Genomic DNA, 23,421 nt, shown 5'->3' with positions numbered 1-23,421 from the left:
CTGGGAAAATTTTAAATGGTTTAGTTCTTATTTGAAAAGAATAATTTTAAGTTTTAAAGATGTCAAAAAGTGTGGAAAAAGATTTTAATACAGTTTTTAGGTGATTTTTTGTAATCAAATCTAAGAGAAAATGGAAAAAAAATTACAAAACATTTAAAATTATTTTCTAAAATTCTTGAAAAGACTGTAAATTATTCTAATGCAAAATTTGGCCTTATTGCTTAATTATAGTTTAAAATTGTGTAAGCTTAAAAGATATTCAGAAGTTTTGAAAAAATTCAAAAATAGTTAAAACTTGTTCAGATTTTTAAAGAATTTTGTAAGGTTTAACGAAAATGAATTTTTTGTAGGTTCCTTGGAAAAATTATAATAATTTTTATTTCGAAAAATTAATATTAAGAAATTATTTAAAAAGATCTTAAAGCCTTTGCAGGTTTGTAAAATTGTTGAAGAGAAATCTGAAATACTTTAAGGTAATTTTTTCACATTTTGCAGAATTTAAAAAAAAATCAGAAAACATATGAATAGTTTTTGAAGATTAAAAAGTTTAGAAAGTCTAAAAAGATTTAAAAAAATTTTTTTCCAAGATTGATATGAAAATTTTAAATGAATTTTCATATAGAAAAATTAACTTGAAGAGAAAATTAAAAAAAGTTTCTAAAAATATCAGACGATTATATTCAATTTCGAAAAGAGTTTAGAATATTTGAAAGCAAAATGTTTCAATCTGGTAAGATTAAAAAATAAAGAAATAAAATCGAGTGAATTCTAGAAATATTTAGCAGAGTTGAAGATTCGAGAAGAATGTTAAACTTCCAAAGATTTTTATATATCTAGATTTTGTTAAATTAAAAAAAAATTAGAAGCTTTAAAACAACTTCGAAAGGTTCCAAGAGATTAAACAAATTTTCTTAAAAATCCAGTAAAAATATAGAAGATTATAAGGCAATTGTTTCACATTTTAAATGATTTTTCAAAATTTTAAGATAAATTAGTCAGTTAAAAATATTTTCAGGAATTTAAAATGTTCGAAATAGAATAGAAATATTCAAAAACTTCGAAACATTTCCTAATATGCTGTAATTTCCTATAAAATAAAATAAAAATTTCTGAAATCTTCTAGATTCTTTTTGACTTATCCGAAATATTCAAAAATCTTTTTTCATTTTTTTTTCAGGAATCTCATACAAATTATATTTGCATACATTTAAAAAACAAACTGATAATACTTATTTTTTTTGTTCTCAAAATTTGGAATTTAATTTCAGATTTAATTTTTAAGTGTTCAAAAACTTTAATAAAATAGTCATTTGAAATGTCTGTATTGTACTATTATTATTAATATTATTTTGAATTATTTATGGTGTTAAGAAACATTTCAAATTGTTGAATTTATATTAGTAATTACATTAAGTAACTTTTATATTTATATGAAAAGAAAAAATATTGAAAAAAACATTCAGTGTTACATCAGGATATTATTTATTGCTAGACAATATTTCATCTTTAAAAACCTTTTTTTATTTAGACGTATTATGTATTTTGGTGAAAATCCGAGTTTTTTTGAGCTCCTTAAAAGGTACTCTAGGACGTCGAATTGAATAAATATCATTTACAGAATTAATTAAAACTGAAAAAAAATCTTACCGCTTCCCCACAGTCCAAATCCAAAAGATAAACAGCACATCTTTCGCATTTCAACAGCTCTTTCGCCTCCGTCATTATCTTCGATACGAGACACTCCAGATTATTCTGCTCTTCAAAAATGCTTCTTGCCAAGTTGAGGAGAATTTGATTTCGCCTGTACTCTTGTACAGATAACTCGAAAAGTTGTGCATTCTGAATGCCAATTCCGCAGAAGGTCAGATACCTTAAAACATAATTACGCTTTCAAAAACACAGAAAAGAAATAGATTTTGTCATTAACCCAGATAAATGAAGGGCAATGCGTGTGCGTAATTTCCGTCACTAGTTATGAAAAAATTGGTGTCAGCACGCTATGTTACTATTTCTGGAGTATAAATAGGGTGGTTTATCGAAATATATTGCTTTGAAGAAAAAGTTGAACGCTCAAACAGAAAAAATTTTCTACCAAAAGAGATTAATTTTAAACCTAAAAGACGAAATTTCAAGCACAAGGAATTAACTTTTGTCCAAACAAAATAGTTAAACTTTTAACCAAATGGTTAAATTTTCACGCCAAGAAGGTACATTGTTTCGAAGACAGTTGAATTTTCAAGAAAAAAGGTAATTTTCAACCAAGAAATAGAAATTTTCAATCCAGAGAAACGAATTAAAAACAAAACAGTTACATTTTCAACAAAATAGTAAAAATTTTCAAGCAAAAAAGAGGAGTTTTTCACAAGAAAGTCGAATTTTCAACACAAAAAGTTGCATTTTCAACAAAAAATTAATTTTCAAACAAGAAATATGACTGCTACCATAAAAGATCAATTTTCCACCAAAAGAAGAATTTGAAACAAAAAATGAGAGATTCCAATTTTAAGCTTAAACAATTATTTGAAAAAAAGACAACAAATTTTTAACCAGTTAAGTTTAACGAAACAAGATGAATTTTATGCTAAAAAAGATGAATTTTCAACAAAATACATCGCTTTCCTACTAAATAGTTGAGTGTTCAAATTCTAAAAAAAGAAGTTCAATATAAAAATGCAAAATTTAAATTTGGAGATATATAAATGAAATGAAAAAAACGAATTTTCGAGAAAATAGTTACATTTTTTACCAAAGAGGTGATTCTAAAAAAATGAATTTTTAACAAAGTAATCCACCGTTCGAACAAATACTTTAATTCTCAACCCAAAGACATGGACTTTTAATCAAATAGTTAAACGTTTAAGTCAAAGAAATGATTTTTTAAGGTAGTTGAACGAAGAAATATGAATTTTTAATCCAAATGGTCAAATTTTAAACCAAAAAGAGTAATTTTCAAGCAAAAAGATGAACTTTTAACCCAATAATAAATTTTGAAGCCAAAAATATGATTTTTTTCGAGGCTAGTTACATTTTTTTAACAAAACTTAATTTTCAACGAAGAATTTTAAATTTTCAATCTAAAAGGTCGAATTTTAAACAAAAAGTAAAATTTTCGAGCAAAAAGATGCATTTTTTGTAAGACCGTTACATTTTTAATAAAAAAATTAATTTTTAACCAAAAAAATGTTCTTTTAGCCAAAATGACTAAAAGATTGTTCTTTTGTTAAAAATAACAGTTTTTACCGAAAAATATAGCTATTCCATTTTTGGTTAACCATTCATATTTTTACTAGTAAATATATGTGTTTAGTTAAAGATACGTCTTTTTTGGTAAAAAATTGTTCTTCTTGTTTGAAATTTTTGTTTGTGAAAAATTAAACTGTTTAGTTGAAAATTGACTTGTTGAAAGTTGATTTGTTGAAACTTCTTTTGTAAAGAGTTAAAGTTTCTTTCTTGAAAATTCATCTTCTTGGTCGAAAATCTAACTAAATTATTAAAAATATGTATTTTTTGTTCAACATGTAACTTTGTCAAATTAAATTTTCAAACAGAAAATCTAACTATACCTTTTTTGTTGAAAATTTATTTCTTTGGTTAAAAAATTTAATTATTTGGTTGAAAATTTATTTTCTCCTTTAAAGATTCGTAATTAAAATGAAACAAATTTAAGTATTATTAAAATCCTATTTAACTTCCAACAATCAAATTAATGTGCAGCATTTTTCTTTCCCCTTTTTTATTTTTGTCGAAGGAAGAAAATTATTTTCTTTTTTAGAGGAAAAAGTGTTTTTCTTTCTTTATTTTTTTTATAATTTCAACAAAAACATTTTGTGGTGGTTGTCCAAATTTGGTCGTTGGATTCTTGTTTTTATTTTCATCTATTTCGTTGAAATTATATGTAATTCATTACACATTTGTCAGTTTTGTAAAGTGATTATATTTAACTATTTTATTTTTGATTAAAATGTTATCATTTTTATTTGAAAATTTATGTAATTTGTTGCAAATTGATCTTTCTTGGTTAAAAAGTAATCTCCATCATTGAAGATTCAAAGTTTTATTAGAACCTTAAGAACGGAAAATATAACTGCTTCATTTTTTTCGGGTTGAAAATTTAATTATGTTGCTATGAAATTCATGTTTCCGTTTTCAACATCAAATTTAAAAAAAAATTCGGCTTTTTGACTTTAAAATAAAAAAATTTGATTTAAAATTAACTTCCTTTTATAATTAAACCTTTTTTTGTTGTTGAAAATATCTCTTTTTGGTTTGAATATTGATATCTTTTGGTTCGTGATTAAAGTACTTGGTTGAAAGATGAAAACCTACTTACTTAAAAATTCATTTTTTCAGTGGGAAGATTAATAATTTTAGTTAAAATTACATTTTATGGGTTGACGATTCATTTTTTTAGTAGAAAAATAAATTTTTTGTATATCTGAATTGAATATATTTTTATATTTCAATTTTTTTCCACTAAAGATCTCCCAATTATACTCCCTATGTAAGAAACAGTAAGATTTTACTAAAACCTCCCACCCAGAGAATCATCTTACGTAATTTGTTGATAACCCCTGTAGATAATTTTCGTCTGTATAGTGTAAATATAAAATTAAATCCATTTTAATTAATAATTTTACCTTTGGAAGACCTCCACATCCCTTTCCGTAAATACATTACTGTCATTCGTTTTGTTGATGATTTGAGCCACGCCAATCACATCGCCTTCGTAATTACAAATTGGCATAGAGAGAATCAAAGTGGTCTTGTAACCCGTCCGCATGTCGATGGCGCTATTAAATCTCGGATCCTGAAAGTTCCAAGCCATTAATTCCGATAATTAAATTTATTTCAGGTTCTCGGAAAATTGGCAAGGGGTAAAATTGAATGACTTTGTGGAGCTTTATATCCAATCTCCTTTATTCTTTTCCATCGAACATTGAAGATTGAGTCTGGTCGATCAGTAGTAAAATTCAAGTCACGGTTTACGGTAGCATAAACTTGGAGTGACACCAGATTGATAAAAAATGTAAATAAAATTTAATATTATAATTAAAATTTATAGTGTGCTCTCAAAATCCGAATTAGTAGAATTTTTACTAATGTAATTAGTAGCATTGTGTCTGACTGCTAATTTAAGAATTTTATCATTTTTTACAACATGAAATTGTAAGGTTTTTGTTACTAAATGAATTAGTAAGTGTATTCTACTAAACTTCTTAGTAGTACTAACTTCTCAGTTTATATTCTTAGTTTATAGTGTTATAATAAGAATTGTGTATAAAGAATATAATATTCCAAATTTAAATATTACATAAATTTTCTATTTTTAGAACTTTTAAAAAGAATACTTTAATTTTCTTTTAAACCTTTCACAACAATGCGTTAATTTATTTTCGTGCAATAAACTAATTATTTAATACTTTTAATCGTTGTTGTATCATTATTTCTTTCTTTTAGGATAATAAATATAAATTAGTAAGTTCATTTTACTTATGAAATTGCAATGACATTTAAATTTCGCGGTCATGTCGGACTTTACTTTGTCCTCCGAAACAAGAGATGGCGCTGAAAATTGTGTACGCAAAAATACATAGAGCATTGTGACTTCAGCCGCTCCGGCCTCCCACCGACCATTGAGACAATAACATTGCCCGTATGCCTCTATAGTTTGCACGTGTTGCTGGAGTTTAAAAAAAATTGTTTTTGTTTTCTTGAAATGCAGAGTGAATGTTTGGCAACATTTTCGGGAGATCTCAAGACCTGATATATCCAAAAAATGAAAAAAGGCATCGATCCGTACGCTCTTTCTTAAATATATAGATTTTAGTGAAAATGTGAGTTCAGTGCCCTTATAGTCATCATAGTGGATATAATGTCATATTTTATTCAATCTCACAGTTTTCTCACCGCAAAATAAGTAAAAGCATATGAAAGTTTGGAAGCTTTATATTTCAAGATCTATAAAATAAAATATTCTTCTATTACAAATTGCGTAAATATAGGACTAAAAAACTTTAAGAATGTCTAAGATTTTTCATGGAAAAAATAGAAGCTATTTCATCCTACTTCTTTCTAGTAAATTTTTTACCAAGCAGCAAATACTTTTTTCTAGGTCAGACATTCGCACCGTATAAATGACACTAATTTAAAGCCCTGGCTTATTTTGAATGATGATGGATCAATTGAAAGAACTTATTGTACTAACTGTAAATATAACTATTTCACTTTATGTTGAAAGTTTATCTTTTTTCGTTGAAAGTTCATGTGTTTTTTGTTGAAAAATAGCAATTTTTGATAAAAAATCAATGTTCTTGGTTGGGGAAAATAAAAAATTTGTCAGGATCAGGCAGATATTTTTTAAATTGGAATTTTTCTAGCTTTTTCGCATTAGGAAAAATGTTAAATTTTCTTAAAGTTTTTGGAGTCGTACACTTTCTTAATTTGTTATTGAAAAATATAATTTTGTATAGATCTTTGTAAAAATACCACTTATTTACATTAGACTGGGAAAGAAGAATGCAATCTTACAATTTTTTAATATTACTTGGGTTTTTAATTCTGCGAGCAGATCGCGCTTGCCAGAAAATGTAACCTCAAAATCTGAATAAACTGCCATCGCATTTTACATCAGCAACATAATTTGATAACGTAAACTAAAACGAATGTCATGCTTCACAGGAGTATTACCGGATGTTAATGTTCATACTCATAGAAAATAATAGATCAATTATAACTGAAAACACTGACTTAAAACTAAAAATACTGTATTGTTAGACTAGCCTCACTCAGAAGGTTAAAAGTATCATTGAAATGCTTACACTTTACTTTCACCAAAAAACTAGCTTCATAAAATGTACAAGCTTCCAAACTTTTATATGCTTGTACTTGTTTTGCTATATCCATTATAGTGACCGATGGCACTGAACTCACATTTTCACTAAAATCTATATCTGTAAGAAAGATCACACAGATCAAAATTTTCTTCTTTTCTATCTTTTGGATATAGGGTCTTGACATCTCCAGACGATATTACCCAATATTCACTCTGCATTTCGAAAAAGCAAAAACTGATCGGTCTTTGTATTTAACTCACATTTGTGCGCAATCCTTTTAAAATTAAAGGTCCAAACATTGTGAATTCTCTTTTGTTAAAGCTCCTTCCGATTTAACATACACATTCTATCACGTATCTCGTGCTTATAGTATTCCATTTCGTATAAAATGCGAAATTTTCTACATTATGTTCAACTCTATTATATCAAATGTATTTTATATTTATTTCAGTAACTCGGCCAGGTACTGTTTATCCAGATATCGCAAAATAAACTACACATTTTATTTTGAATGTTTAATATTTGTTTCTTATTTTGCATTAAATTTAATTCTTAGCCACTCTGAAAAATATATATCATTTCAATAAATTTATATTTTTACTATTCATTACATGCCTTAGTTTTTGGCACAAAAGTATTTTCATGGTCTTATTTTTATCATTAAAAAAGGCGTATCCTATTAAAATAAAAATTATTATTAAGCATTTTATTGAAACTTGTGCCGTTTATCTAAAAATTTTATTTTTTATTTTCAATATATTTTTATAAACAGAGTTTATAACGAACTTGTATATATTCCTTGATGAAACAACTTTTGTCATTTAAATTTTTTCGTATCTTGTGTCGTTTTTCTAAAAATTCGATTTTTTAACATTTTTAATATTATTTTTTACCATTGGAAAAAATTTACTCGTCCTATATAAAAATGATTTATAAAAAATGTATAGATATTTTTTGGTTGAAAAACTGTTGTATTTTAATTTTAGTTTGTAACTTGTGTCGTTTTAAAAAAAAAACTAATTTTGTTATTTTGAGTGTTATTTTTATACGATTTAAACAAAAACTAACGTACCCTATCAATAATTATTAATGGCAAATTTGTAGATCTTTTCAGGGAGCGCAATTTTAGTTAAATACATTTTTTTCGTATCTTGAATAGTTTGACCGCAAAATCAAATTTGTTATTTTTCATTATTTTTTGTACGATAAAAATTTGAATTTTCAACTTTTCGACACAATTAAAAAAGTTATTATGGCAATCTTTCAGAGCTTTCAAAAATAAACGTTTTTCTTCTATTGACTTTTTTTATATCATGAGCTTTTTGGCTTAAAAGGTTCATTTTATTTGTTTATTTTGAAAATGATATAACTCTAATAATTTTCTTTTCATTGAAAAAAGTCATGCGGATAAATTGCACGGGTCTCCGAGTACTATAAATAACCGTACATATAATTTTTAAATCATGAAAAAATATGGCCTCAAATATTTTGAAAATGCGCTCACTTTTTGAATTTTCATCCAAAATAGAGAGAAACGTTCGTAAAAATCTTTTTTTTTCTGACTCCGGCGGCCTCAAAACGTGAAGATTTGATGAAAACTGACAAAGTAAAATTTTACATAAAACCAATACCTTCTAGTTAGCATAAGAATGTGAAAAAATTTATGAAAATGCTCTCATTGTCGTATGTTTAGTTTAGTTAGTGCCTTTTCTTGTGCACAAACAAATTTGTCTAAACAAATATAAAAATTTCCGAACCTACAACTTCAGGTAGCTAGTTAGTAGGGTTATATGTAATTTGATCAACTCTTCTTACAATTTTTACATTTCTTGTATTTTTTCATATTTTAAATAATTTATCATTTGAATTCAATAAAATTCTCTTGATTGTAAAATTAGTTTTTAAATTTATTCAAAACTACCATTTAAATCAGTTACTAGCAGCACATTTACCAACTCATTTAGTAGTAGCATTACCGATTCCTGAAGTAGATATAGTACTAATTTATTTAGTCGGTTATTCTTACAAATTCAATTAGGAGATTTTTACTAATTAAGAGTAAATGAATCGACGCTATTTGAATTAGTAGAAAACTACTACCAATTAGAAGTTTTCTTCCAATTCATATTTTGTTACTTCCTAAAAATGTGTATTTCTATCCAATCTAAATATAATTATTGATGGTAATCGTAATCATCTGTCTTGCTGTATTTATTGTTTAAGCAATCCACTACGTGCAATACCCTGCGAAATTATTTTTTCAAAAACTTTTCTTTAATACTTTTAACATTTTCAAAAAATATTTTATGTAAAGAAAACCAGCGATACATTCGTTCTTCTAATTAAATACTATGAAATACTTTAAAGCCTTCCACTTAATTCAGATACTTTTGTTCCTTTCAAGACGTTTATTAACTCTTCTAAATTTCCTCCATCCAGTTTTGCTCCTCTATCTCCTCACTTACCCTACTCCTGCCTCTTACTCCCCCTCACCTACTCCCCCTACTTCACTCAATCTACTTTTCCCCACATCTCCTACTTATCCTCTCATCACTCTACTTATAATCTCAAGCACTTTCTCTAATCATCCTCCCATGACTCTCTACACCCCCCACCCCAAGTAGGGATGAGGAGAGGAAGTAAGGAAAATGAGAAAAAGGCAGGTAAAGTATGGGAAAGGGAGAGGTAATGCATGTGTAGTAAAGTAAAGAGAATGACAGGAAAGTTAGTGGAGGGTAAGGAATAAAGTGAGGGGTTGTCTTGAGCGACTTAATGAACGTCTTAATAGACTGTGAAACCCTTTTTTGAAAGAGCACAAGTCCTACTTTCACTAATTTTGGTATGTTACGCTGATTTTTAAAAAAAGAGGTTGGTACGGGAAGCGGAGAAAATCGGAGAGAAGGAAGGCAAGTATGGAAGGGGTTTGAGAGTAGGGCAAGGGTAACAAAATAGGACAGAGAGGGGAAGTAAGAGAAAGTGGGGATCGGAGGGAAAAGCTATCGTATAGGAGAATACGTGAGGGGACGGATAGAAGTGGAGGGGAGTGTGAGGAGGGGGTGGGAAAGAAAAGACAGAGGGGGAGTATAGTACGACTTAATTAGTGCCTCAATAGACTATAAAACCATTTTTACATGCCTATTGTCTCTACTGTGACTAATTTTTATTCACTACAATGAGTTTCTCGAAGAAAATAGGGAGTTAGAGAGTGTCAAAAGTTAGGAAGGATCAAGGGAAGTAGGACAGGTGATGGAAAGTAAGGAAAGGGTGAGGAAGTAGGAAATGGAGGGAAAGTGGGAGAAGGGAGCAGAAGAGTAGTTTGCGGTAGGGCAAGTAAAGGAATTTTTAGTAGTGGATAGGAAGCAAGGAGGGGGAAGGGGATTCTAGGGGAAGTGTGAGAACTGCAAAGAGGGATGAGTAAGTAGGGAAGGGAAAACTATGGATTGGGAGTATTCCAGAACTTGCTTAACATCTTCATCAGCTACGAATTCCTTTTTTTAGGTGCATGGCGCCTACTTTAACCAATTTTTTATCATTACGCTAGTGTTTTTAAATGACATTTTTTTTCTTTAAATCACTTTTTCTCGATTTAAAGTGGCATAAAATCGAAAATGAAAGAAACTGACCTTATAAGCATCCTTGATATTTATGATCTGTTTACTCTGAGCTACGTAGCCGGCGATGCCAACACCAAAGGGAATTTTGATCTCTTCATTCTTTGCTTTTTGTACTGCCTCATTCAACTCGGTGTCTTGCGTGACGTCGAACAACTTTGCGACTAGATATCTTTCCTCCAGAGGACCCTTGGCCAAGAATAAACTGCCCCTATCAGCGTGGGTAAGGAGGCCAACATTAACTAAAATCTTGTGGCAAAGTACATTGATGTCCAGCTCATTAGCAACGTCTCGAATTAGTTCCATGAAAAGATCTCCTTCATCCAACCTGTTCAATTCTTCTCTTCGACCCATAAGGGTCGTTGAATTTCTAGAAAAACAATGAGAAAGTTTTTATAGTGTCGAAAAATATCCGGATATACTTTTAATGAACTTCGAGGTCAGCTAATTGAATTCGATGTTCCTGATAGGATTTATACCACGAATTCATCAGGGATTTGCCTCTCAAGTGAATTGGTCTAGTAGAGAGAAATCGGAAAAATTTTAATGAATATTTTAATAATAATTTGTTTCAAGTTTCTAGGAAATTTGGTATTTTACCTTTTTCTGAGGGCAAAAAAATTTTTAATGCAAAAAAAAAATTTGAAGAACTACTTAAAAAATTTTCAATTCTCAGCAAAAAATGTTATAGTTGATAGCTAAATCCAAATAGATTTTCATTTTAAGTTAAAAACAATCGACCTCATCAAAAAAAAAAAGGAATTTTCTACAAATCAGTTCAATTTTTCAACCCGTAAATATCATCTTTCAATAAGAAACTTAATGATCAGGCAAAAAAGATGAATTATCAACGAAAACTGCAATAGTTAATTTTTTAATGAAAAAGATTTTTATTTAAAAACAAAACCAGTTAAATTCATCCAAAGTGAAATGAATTTTCAATAAAATAGTTCAATTTCTTCAATAAGAAGATCTTCAGCCAAAGAAGCCGATTTTTAACAAAGTAGTTTAACTTATATATTTATAAAAAAGATTTAAACTTTAAACTGAAAAGAGTTACATCTATCTACAAGGATGAATCTTGAACAAAATTATATACTATAACTTTTGAATCAAACAGTCGCAATTAAGATAAAAAAGAGCCTACGTTTCTCGAGAAAATTCAATAAGATTTTTAAAATTTCTGATGTGTCGAAAAGTATCTAGAAAATTTCTAAGAAATTTCATCACTTTTGAATATTCCAAGAAATCTTTTAAAAATTTATTATGTTAAAACTATTTAAAAATTATAATTAAAGGGAGCATATAATTTCCTCAAATTTCTTCGTTTATTTGCTTCAAAGTTTTATCAATTTTATGAAATCTTTCAAAATTTTAAAATATTTTTAATTTCTTTAACTCTTCCAAAATTCATCAATATCTTTTTAATTGATTTGAATTATTCCTAACATTGTGTGAAAATCTGCCGGTTTTTTTTTTTTTTATAAATTTGGAAATATTTTGCAATGTTTTAAAATATTTCTCAATACTTTCTTTAAATAAATGTTGTTAAAGCGAACAATGACTTTAACTTTTCCTATAAAGCTTAAGATTTTTTTTCTATTTTCTTGAAACCTTTTAAAATTCTTTACATTTTTTGATTCGAATCCTTTAAAGATTTACATTTTGTTGCTAATTTGTTAAAGTCTTTAAAAAATTTTCATTATCTTGTATCTTCTGTACTCTTCAAAATGTCTTTTAAATTTATCCTAAATTGTTCAAAAATTTTCTATCTTATAAAGTTGCAAAATTCTGCTTAAAAATCTTCAGTATTCTTTTTCGATTTTCAGGAAATTTTTTGAAATATTTTAAAATCTGTCGCATGCAAATCAAAATATTTCGTAATCTAAGATATTCAAACTTTTTGTTCATAATTTCATTTTTCTCACATCTTTAAATGTGTGAAAAATTAAAAAAATTCCTTTTTTAATTTTCTTATTTATCAATAATGATTAGAAATATTCAAAAATAATTTTGATCATCGAATAGAAATACTTATTTGGAAAATTTTATTTACTTAATTGATGATACAGATGGTTTTTAATCTTGATTAATAGATAAATAAATATGAAACTATTGAAACAAATGTTGAGAGACTTCTACAGATATTAAGATATTTCCAAGGATATAGTAGTATTTTTCAATATTTCTATTGATTTTAAAAGATATCATCAGCTTTTAAAAGATTAAAAATATTTGTACAGATTTCAAGGTATTTCCAATAGTTTTTAAAAATATTTTAGAAGATATCTAGGGCTTTCTAATGAACTTAGGAAAGTTTAATTAAACCTCAAGGGATACCTGGCGATTCCCAAGATTTTAAGGCATTCTAAAGTATTTCAAGGAATTTCATGAGAATCAAGGATCTTATTAAATCTCCAAACATTTATAGAGATTTAAACGGATTTCTAAATAAATGTAATAAATAATTTTAATTTAAAAGTTATTTGAGGCCTTTCAAATGATTTACTCTTCTTTAAATGGGTTTTAAAATTTTTCAAAAATTTCTAAGGATTCTGAGGAATTGTGAAGAATTTTAAGAGATATACAAAATATCAAGAAATTTCAAAGAATTTTGAATGATTTCAAGGTATTTCTAGAGAACTTTTGAAAATGAATGAAATTTCATTGAATTTCAAAGGAATTTAAGGTATTTCAAAGAATTTCGCAAGGTTTGAACGCTTTTTCTAGTGAACTTGGATAAACAAGTTTAATTTCATTTATATTCAAGGAGCTTAAATGATTTATATTTTAGGAAATAAATTAAAATTTATTTAAATAGATTTCTACAGATTTGAACAATTTCAGGGCGGAAGATTAGGATTTATAGAACCTCCAACTACAGTAGACTCTACGACACTTCTCGTTTCCCGATTTCTCCTTCGTTCGCTTGCCCTTACTCCTTGTCTCATCTCACGCATACGCGGCCCGCTGTGCCGAATGCAGCTTGACACATGAGAGAGAGTTATCTGACACTTCCTGTTCGCTTCCCCTACAGCCCCGAAAACGAGAAGTGTCGTAGAGTCTAATGTATTTCAAAGTTTTTAGGTAAAAAAAAATCGGGTCTCTACATTCCTCGTGCTCACCCGGTACGAATCCCGGATGTTGCATCTGGGGCAGTGGTCGGCAAACTTTTTGCTTCATTTTCAGGTATGGTCAGGTTCCACCCGACTTAATTTTTTCTACTACTTTTCGGTCTATTCATGTACCTTAGTGTGAGTGAGCTTACTCCAGCAAGGGTCTTTTGTCCACAGGCATGCCAAAGTAAGGAAATTTTAAAACTTTTAATTTTTTAATTAGCGATTTGAAAATAGCATTATCAGCATCTACGAATTTTTCCGATTCCAATGATATATTACTTGCCTAGAAAAGTTAAAAATTTGAAGGAGTTTAATATCAAGAAACATCAGTTTTACAGTCAATTTAATACTGAATACTTCTCAAATTTTCAACCTTTATAGACAAATTAAATGTCTTTGGAATCGTAAAAATACGGAGATTCCAAATATATTACATTCAAGTCACTGATTGCAAAATTACGAATTTTTTAGTGTCACATTTTTTTAATCATTTTCTAACAAAGGACCCTTGAGAAAAGGGGTGGTCTGGCCAAGCTCGCAGGTACTGCCCTGAGAGTAGGTCACAGGGCAGCCTACCCTGCCCAGGGCAAGAGCGTGCCGACCACTGATCTAGGGGTTGACCCAAGAATCGCATTCCCGCCCAAGGGTATGCCTAAGGAATGGGTCGAAGTGTCTTTGACCACTACCGCGAGAAAAATTTAATATAGTATCTATAAAAATATTTTTGTGACTATAATTAATTAAAGCTTCTAATACAGCCTTTGGTTCGCAGAATGAACTTACATTAAAAATATTCCCAAAACTAATAATGTTTTAGAAAAATAATTATCTCTGCTCCTGACAGTTTAAGCAGCGACGCGTTAAATCTTAGATTACAATCTAATAGATACGGGAATCCTCTAACACCTCGAAGGTAAACCTCTCATATTATATAGGTGTTGCCCAGCCAAATATTCGGCGGATTCTGCCATTTTTTCGGTGCGGAGGCTCCTTTTATATCTCACATCAGAGTGGGGGTAGCGTCGGTGGTGGGAAGTCGCATGCGCTTTTATGCCGTTGATCCGCATGAGCCCTAGGTGGGGATGGCTGGACGCCTTACGCGGTAACTGACTATGAGTCGAGCCCGAGAATCCTGATGAGTTTATTACAACTACATGTATAAAGAAATTTCAAGAGATCGCAAAAGGTTCTTTTGGCATGTAAAGTTTATTTGAAGAAAATCGCTATTTTGTGTACTTTTATATAAGATTGTGAATACTCTAAAACAAATCATTCCTTTATAGTTTTTCTACATTTTACATTAATTCCTTCAATATTTTTGTATTATTCACTCGAATGCTGATTACCATATATTTGTTATATATGTACTGATTTTCTATAATGAATTTCTAATATTCAATGAAATCCCTTACAATCTCATGCACCTACAATCCAAGTAATTAACCCCACGAGGAGTATGCAACCAATCAGGTATTCAACATTAAGTGCGAGATTTTCGAGAATTTCATCCCATAAAGTTTATTAAATTGGAATGTAATGCATTTGGTATGTGAAATTTGCTGGTGAGGATGAAAATGTTCTGGCAATGAGTTCAGATTTCCAACCATGATATCTTATCAGATTGACATGGTAAAATTGATTTCGAATAAAAGTGAAATTGGAAAATATACCTGCTAGGGCTTTTGCTTCTTTTTACTGGTGAATTGGATGACAGCCATGATTGGAACAAATCCGAAGTGACGCTGTTCCTTTTGTTTCTATTCAGCGAATTTTCGTCTTGATTTATACTTGACATCGACGTTTTAGGTGCCAAACTTGTTCCCTGCAACCACATCTTTAATTCCGCGCTAGCTTTTTCTCTTATCCATGATTCCACGAGACCTGGATTTGCTTCCAAATATCTTTGAACAGAAAAATAAATTTCTTTTAAATCACAGAACCTGATTTAGTTACACATATTTTTCAACCAAAAAAGGGAAATGTTTTAAAATGATATAATTGAGACTATTTAAAATCTGTGATGTGGAACAATTATATTATAATTATCTGCGATTGATTAATTTTTTCTACCATTTCAAATTTGTAAGCGCCTTGATTTTTTCACACTTGAATGTGTTTGATAAACTAAAATTCCTTTTTTTTAACTGAACGTTTGCAATATAACATCGATCAACATTTAAAGCTTTACACAATTAAATACTCATGTGGTTCATACTGTTTTTTTGTAGTTTGCGGAAAGCAATTTAACTTTGTTTTTATTGCTGAAATTTTGGTTTGCAACACTTTTTCCTTCTTTAATTCAAAAACGTAAATACTAGAAACTATTTAAGAATAAGGAATTTTAATAAAATTCGCAATTGTCCAAACGCATGATAATAAAAATACGATAGAGTTTTTATTGAAAATAAGAAATAAATAATCATTAATTAGCATAAATTAAATGTTAATGAAAATTAAATAAACAAGCATTTTGTTTAAAAATAAAATAAAAAGTACGGGTAGCGAGAATCGAACGCGTATCTTGAGGCTTTTAACCAAGCGGCTTACCAGGGAGCTACCGACGCTTCGAAATTATTTTACACCGGATGCTGCATTGATTTACAATAAAATTTTTTTTATTTCAAGGGTGGCCTAAACATATCGTGGAGTAAGTAAAAAGCGTGACCTGAGGGTCGTAAAACGGTAAGAAGCGTAGTGGAAAAAGACGTAATCAATAAAACGTTAAGAGGTTTGGCCTAAATAGGACAAAATCATATAAAAAGGCAAAATTTACACGTACAAATTTTAATAAATAAAGGGTCCAAGAAGGGTTACAGAAGTTAAGGGGCAAGCAGCATAAGGAGCTTTGAACCGCTTAAGGGGCAAGGGATGTAAGGATGGTTTAGGAGTTAAGAGGTAGGGTTGGAGGAGGGATGGAGAGGTTATAGGACAGATGTTTTATGGCGGTTTGTACGGATCAAAGGCCATTGAATGTGAGAGGGTTTTAGGAGTTAACGGGCATGAGTTTAAGGAGGGCTACAGAGGGCAAAAGACAGCGTTTTTATGAAGTATGACATAAGGTAAGGGGTAAGGGATATCTCTGCTGGAAGTAAAAAGATACAAAAAGATAGAAACGTATGGATAAAAAGGATAGAGATATTCCATCATTCCGAAATGCACACTTTGCATCCCACAGACGCTGTCTTTTCCATTCCGCGCTTTAACCGTCGTCTCAATTAATTATCTCTTATCTGTGTCCCTGACTCCATCCCTTGCAGTCACAACTGTCTACCTTTTTCTATCCCTGACTCTATCCCCGGTGTTCACGACTGCCTATTTTACTCTATCACTGACTCTACCCCTTCTGGTCTCATGAGCCTATCTTTTTCTATCTATGCTGTTCACAAATGCCTACCATTATCTATCCCTGACTACCCACTATCCACGATATATCGTTTCTGATTTTCATCCATTTGAATCCACTCCAAAATGTTATATGCCTATCCGTTTCTAAAATAGTAATATATTGCGAGTTTCAACCCCCCGCAAAATAGTATTAAACCAGCAAAATTTGTATAACTATCAACAAAATTGTCTAACTTTACGGCTTGATAGTCTAAGTTCGAACTCTTCAAAGGCGTCTGTCGATCATCTAGTTATAGACGGTGCAAATGATTTCTGTTATGTCTGGGTTTTACAATTAGCTACCTACCGCGAACCTGCCGGTGCTGAGTTAGGGATGTACGCCAAGTAGCGCGCGTCTCACTGAGGATAGCGGTGGATAAGCGAAGGATTTGTTTTGATAGAACTAGTAGGATTCGGAAAGATAGGGCTATGTTGTATTTCAGAAAAGATCGAAAAGGATAAAAAAGACAGGAAAATAGGGATTAAAAAAGATAGACAAAATTTTGGATTGCATAATGGATAGAAAAGAATAAAGGTGGATAGACGAAGGATTTATGTCTATAGAAAGTTTGGAATTCAGAAGGTTAGGGATAACTTATGTTTTAAAAAATATAAAAAGGGTTTCAATTAGATAGAAAGATAGGGATTGAAAAAGATAAGCAAAATTTTGTATTGCATAATGAATAGAAAAGGACAAAGGTGGGTAAGATGTGGATAGACTTGGATAAAAAGAATAAAATTCAAGAATATATAGCTATCATATATTTCATAAAAGACAGAAAAGGATTCAATTAGATAGAAAGATAGGGATTGAAAAAGATATCCGAAATTTGGGATTGCCTAATGGATCGAAAAGGATAGAAGTAGATAAGCGGAGAATTCGTTTGAATAAAAGAACTAGGATTCAGGAGGATGTTGCTACCTTATATTTCAGAAAAGTTAAAAAAGGATAGAAAAAGATTCAATTAGGTAGGAATATAGGGATTGAAAAATATAAATAAAATTTTGTTTTGACTATTTGATAAAAAAGGATATTGGTAGATAAGCAGAGAATTCATGTCGATAGAAAGACCGGGGGTTTCAGAAGAATAGTGATGACTTATATTTAAAAAAAATAGAATAAGGTTGAATTAGATAGGAATATAGGGATTGAAAAATATAGACAAGATTTTCGATTGCATAACTGATAAAAAAGGATGGAGGTGGATAAGCTGTGTATACATATAGACAGAGAGACTGGAATTCAAGAAGATAGGGCAATCTTAGATTCTTAAAAAGATAGAAGAGGATTCAAACGCACAGTGGGGGGGGGGGTGAGTTTTTTGAAAAAAATAACGTATAGCACTCACATATTGACCGATTTGGACCAAATAAAATCTGAAAAAAGCTTATTAATATTAGACATAAATATTCCAACATTATATAATAAACAAACAAAAAATGTATCAACAAATTATTTGTATTTAGAATTTTTTTACGATTTCCCCTAATTTTACATTTTTTAAAGTTATATTGCAAGAAATTTGAGATAAAAACAGTATAATGATGAAGAAATTTCTACTTCAGATTATTATTGTTAATAATGTAAACAAGTGCATTAATCAGGCATTTTTCGACAGAAATTTTTTTCTCGTGTCATTTTTTTTATTAGAAACTTTGTGCTAATTTTATAAAACTTCATAATTTTTTTATTAATCTTCTTATTTTTTAAAACAAATTTAATAAATAAATGCATCATTCGGGTACTTGTCGGCAAATAAATTTTTTTTTCAAAGCTAGTCCTTTCATTTGGGAACTTTATGATTATTTCAGGAACATTCATCAACATTTAATTAATTTTACGATGTTTTAAAACAAATTTGATAAAGAAGTGCATAGATAAGGCATTTGTCAAAAGAAAAATTCGTTTTTTCGACAACCTTTTAAATTAGCAACTTCATGATAATTTCAGAAAAAATGCATAATTCACTCATCATTTTTATTACTTTTTAAAAGAATTTTAATAAACAAATTCATTATTGGGGCATCTGTCGACGGAAAAATTATTTTTTTTCGATGTCAGTATTTTTAATGGGTAAATTCATGATAATTTCAGCATAATTCATAATTAGTTAGTAAGTTTTGTATTTTTTTAAAAACAAATGTAATAAACAAATGCTTAATTCAGAAGCTGCAGCAGCCTTATTAAGAGAATGAACGTAATGAGAAACTCAAACTGAAGTGAATAAAATCGAAAAAAAAACTTTTTCGTCAACAAATGCCTAAATAATATATACGCTTTTTAAATGTGTTTAGAACATCGTTGACTTTATCAACTAAGTATGAGTATTAATGAAATTATCATTAAGTTTCCAATTAAGAAGACTAACATAAAAACAATTTCTCTCGACGGATGCCCGCATAAGGCATTTGTATGTTAAATTCATTAAAAAAAATCATAACAATTATTAACTAATCATAAATGCTGCTGAATTTACTGTGAAGATCTCAATTAAAAAGTCTGACATAGGAAAAAAGAAAATTTCCGTCGAAAGATGCCCTAATAATGCATTTTTTAATCAAAATTGTTAAAAAATCACAAAATTAATCAATAAATTATGAATTTTTCCTAAATTATCATGAAGTTCTCAACGAAAAAGTTGTCATAGAAAAAAAAACGAATTTTTCTTTTGACAAATACCTTATCTATCCTTTTGTTTATTAGATTCATTTTAAAAATCATGAAATTTATCAACTAGTTATGCATGTTGCTGAAATTGTCATGAGGTTCCCAACTAAAAGGACTGACATTGAAAAAAAACGAATTTTTCTGCTGTCAAACGCCCAAATAATGCATTTGTGTATTAAATTTGTTTACAAAAGTCATAATATGAATCAACAAATTATGAATTTTTCTAAAATCATTACAAAGTTCCTGATTAAAAGAAAATGACATCCAACAAAACGAAGTTTTCTGTCGAATAATGGATGCTTAATGAATTTGTTTATTAAATTTGCTTACGATATTGACAATAATAATCTGAGGAAGAAATTTCTTATGATTATATGTTTTTTATCTAAATTTCTTGCAATATTAATTAAAAAACGTAAAATTATGGAAAATCGTGAAAAAATTCCTTCAACAAATAAATTGTTTACAAAATTTTTTTGTTTATTATATAATATTGAAATATTTTTAAATAATGATACTCTATGGAACTTAGATGATTTCAATAATTTTCATGATATTGACATCCAATAGAAAAAATGACCATTTTTTTGTCATATTTGTAGCAGCTAAGGTTTAAGGAGAAGGAATCAAGAGTCAATGGATGTAAGAAGGGTTAAAGGTGTTAAGAGACAGGGGTTTTAGGGAAGTTTTGCAGAAGCTGAGAGACAGTTGTTTTAAGGATAGTTGTGTAGATTAGGCAGCAAGGTGTGCCAGAAGAGTTTCAGGAGTGAAAGGAAGGGAGTTTTAACATAGGTTGCAGGTGTTAACGGACATGGGTTACAAGGATAGTCGCAAGCTTTGAGGGACAGGAATTCTAATGATAAATTCAGAGGTTAAGGGACATGTAAGCAGTTTTGCAGAGGTTACGGTACAGGGGTTTTAACGAATATTGAAGAGGCTACAAGACAGGGGTTTTAAGAAGATTTGAAGAGTTTCAGGGACAGGGATTGTAAGGAGGGTATAAGGAATCAAGGGACAGGGGTTGTAAGATGAGTAGCACATGTTAAATGATAATGTTTCAGGGAGGGTTGCTGAGGGTAAGATAAGCTGTTTTAAGGAGGTTTGATTAGATTACGCGACAAGGGGTTCAAGGAGTGTTTCGTGATTAAAAAGACAGTGATTTTCATATAGGTTGCAGGTGTTGAGGGACAGGGTTTGTAAGGAGTGTCGTAGAAATAAGGGGCAAGGGTTGTAATGATGAATTTGGAGGTTAAGCGTCGAATTTGTTAAGTGGTTGTATGGATTGTTTTAAGGGCTCATGAGGGTTAAAAGGAAAGTTTCAGGGGTTAAAGGAAAAGGGGTTTAAAGAGGATTTCAGAGATTAAGCGGTAGGGGTTGCAAGAAAGTTTGTAGGGCGTGAGAAGCAGTGTTTTTCATGAGGATTACAGGGATTAGGGTCAGAGAGGTTGACATTCGTGAGTTTTGAAGAGGACTGTATGGAGAATTCAAGATGTTAAGTGACAAGGGCTATAAGGAGTATTGCATGGATTAAGGGGCATGGTTTTTAATGGGATTCGCAGAGGTAAATCGGCACCATATGAAAGAAGGATTGCAGAGGTTAAGAAAAAGGGGTCTTAAATAGGATTTAGAGGTTAACGGGCATAAATTGTAATAAGGGTTGCAAAGTTTAAGAAACAGAGATTGTGAGGAGGATTTCATTTATCAAGGGACAGGCGTTGTGAGGAGGTTCACATATAATAAGGGGCAAGGGTTGTAAGAAAGGTTGCGTGGGTCAAAGTGCAGGGGTTGTAACGAGGGTTGCAGCTTTGAAGAGGCAAAAGTTGTTAGAAGAATTGAAGAGTTTAAGAGAAGGGGTCAATTATTGAAGAAGTGGTGGTGGCAGCAGGATCTTTTTATAATATAGAAGTAATACAGAATAGAAAAAAGTTTTCCAGCTAAGCTAGGCTTGGTATAATGGTAGGAAATTGGATTTTAAGTGGTTGCATACAAAATTGTATATAATTATGGAAGTAGGTGATCGATTAGGTCCGGTTGACTTACTTTCCAACTCTTTCCATAGTAAGGCCATCGTCCTCTTCGGATTCATGAATAGTGTCTTGACAGGACACCGACACCCTTTTGCTCCTGCAAAATCTAGAGACCTCTCCCTCTCTCCCATCAGTCTTCATGTTCGTGCTTAAAAGTACTTTTGATTCTACGTGCATGTTCTCATCAGCTTTGCTAAGCTTATTATCCTGATTAAAGGTGCTCATGCTCATTTGTGAAGGCAGGAGGTTGTGGTCGGGAGAGGATTGCACCAGGGTGCACTCCTTCCGCTCTGGAATCTTGGAGGACGTTGGCACCGCCGAGATCTTCATGGTTTCGAGCACCTCCAAATTGTTGTTGTGATTAATCTGAAAATAATAATTTCTGTTAAATAAATGATAATAATGGCTAAATGTGGGTGGTGGTGAGCCAATAATAATAATCGATGGCTCGGGCGGTTAGGTGATCGGACTTCAGAACAGAGGTCCAGAATTCGATCCCTGAGCGGGTACCTCTGCAATTTTTCTATGTACATTTACCGAGGTTCTGGTGGTTCGGATCCCACCTTAAGATGTAGGCCTCCCCATTATACACTTGGTTTCAACTTTTACAGATTGATAGGGGATATAATAATGAAAGATAATATTAATATCAGAATAATTTAACTATATTTTCATTGTTTTATTTAAAATAAAATAATAATTTTGAAATATTGAATTATATCTGTGAAAAAGATATTTTTCCTTCGCTCCACTGGGAATCGATCCACAGGTCTACTGATTCCCGGTCAGGTGGTCCTTCCACTATGCTACTAGAGAGACTTTTTTTCAAGTATTTTTTTTCTTCCGTGAATGGTCGGGTAAAAAAGAAACCATGCTTGTCCAATATAGCATATCGGCACACCTAAACTCTCACCAGACCACTTTCAAATTCGAACCAAAAATGCCTAAGACATATTGGGTTGGACTAATGGTCAATATGAGGTTTTATTTTGTTTATTTAAGTTGTATTTAATAATTAAAATAATAATAATAAATTTCCAGTAACGAGAAATAACTTGTATTTTTTAAATATTTAATTGCTTCTGCTAGGTAAGAAATATATATTCAATGCATGGAGAATCACAGAATACAAATAATTTGTTTATTTATTTATTTATTTAATTGGTTAAAAAAATTGGTAAACTAATTAGCAAACTCTGTTATTGTCTGTAAAAAATTCTTTTTGCTTAAACTGCTTCGTATTAATATAGGAATGACATTTCATCACAAAAATAATTAAAAGTTAATAATAACCATTGTTATAAACAATTTATGTGACAAAATATTTTAATTTTACGTTTTTAGAGTTTAATTTCCTTTGATTGCCTGGATTGCGACATATATTACTCAAAACAATGTACCATCGATAATATTTGGCATAATATAACAGCGTAAATGTTTATAAACAATTAAGATAAACAAATTCAAAAAATTAGATGTTCCGTGTAGAAAAGAGTCAGCTTTTAAATCAAAACAGCTTGAGGCTGGTTTTTTCTTATAATTGAACAATAAAACTGCACGCAAAGATTTTATAATTATTGACTATGACAAATTTATTATTAGAATATATATTAATTAAGGTATTAAACTCAAGCTATTTAAATGAAAAGAACAGTGTTCTTCTTTAGTCACTCATACAGTAATTTAAAAAGTTTTAAATGTAGAAAACATTTTTTTTCACTATGAAGAACCAAAATTTCTAAAGTGTTTACATAATTTCTTTATGATACCTTTAAT

The 23,421-nt window shown here is 30.0% G+C and overlaps 1 protein-coding gene across 1 annotated transcript in view; it reads right to left on the bottom strand.

Moving 5' to 3' along the window:
- The window catches only part of LOC117174418 (cGMP-specific 3',5'-cyclic phosphodiesterase), an 82,814-nt gene that overhangs the window by 13,569 nt on the left and 45,824 nt on the right, over positions 1-23,421 (bottom strand). Inside the window, exons 3-7 of the mRNA XM_033363528.1 lie at positions 21,659-22,011; positions 15,234-15,464; positions 10,457-10,814; positions 4,638-4,807; positions 1,648-1,870 (exon numbers count right to left, since the gene is read on the bottom strand). Of these exons, the coding sequence (XP_033219419.1) occupies positions 1,648-1,870; positions 4,638-4,807; positions 10,457-10,814; positions 15,234-15,464; positions 21,659-22,011 (1,335 nt within the window). The remainder of the gene's footprint in view (positions 1-1,647; positions 1,871-4,637; positions 4,808-10,456; positions 10,815-15,233; positions 15,465-21,658; positions 22,012-23,421) is intronic.

This window comes from Belonocnema kinseyi, chromosome 6, assembly GCF_010883055.1.
Source record: "Belonocnema kinseyi isolate 2016_QV_RU_SX_M_011 chromosome 6, B_treatae_v1, whole genome shotgun sequence".
Lineage (NCBI taxonomy): Eukaryota > Metazoa > Arthropoda > Insecta > Hymenoptera > Cynipidae > Belonocnema > Belonocnema kinseyi.
Note: the sequence above shows the minus strand (reverse complement) of the source record. Positions and strands in the feature narration are given on the sequence as shown.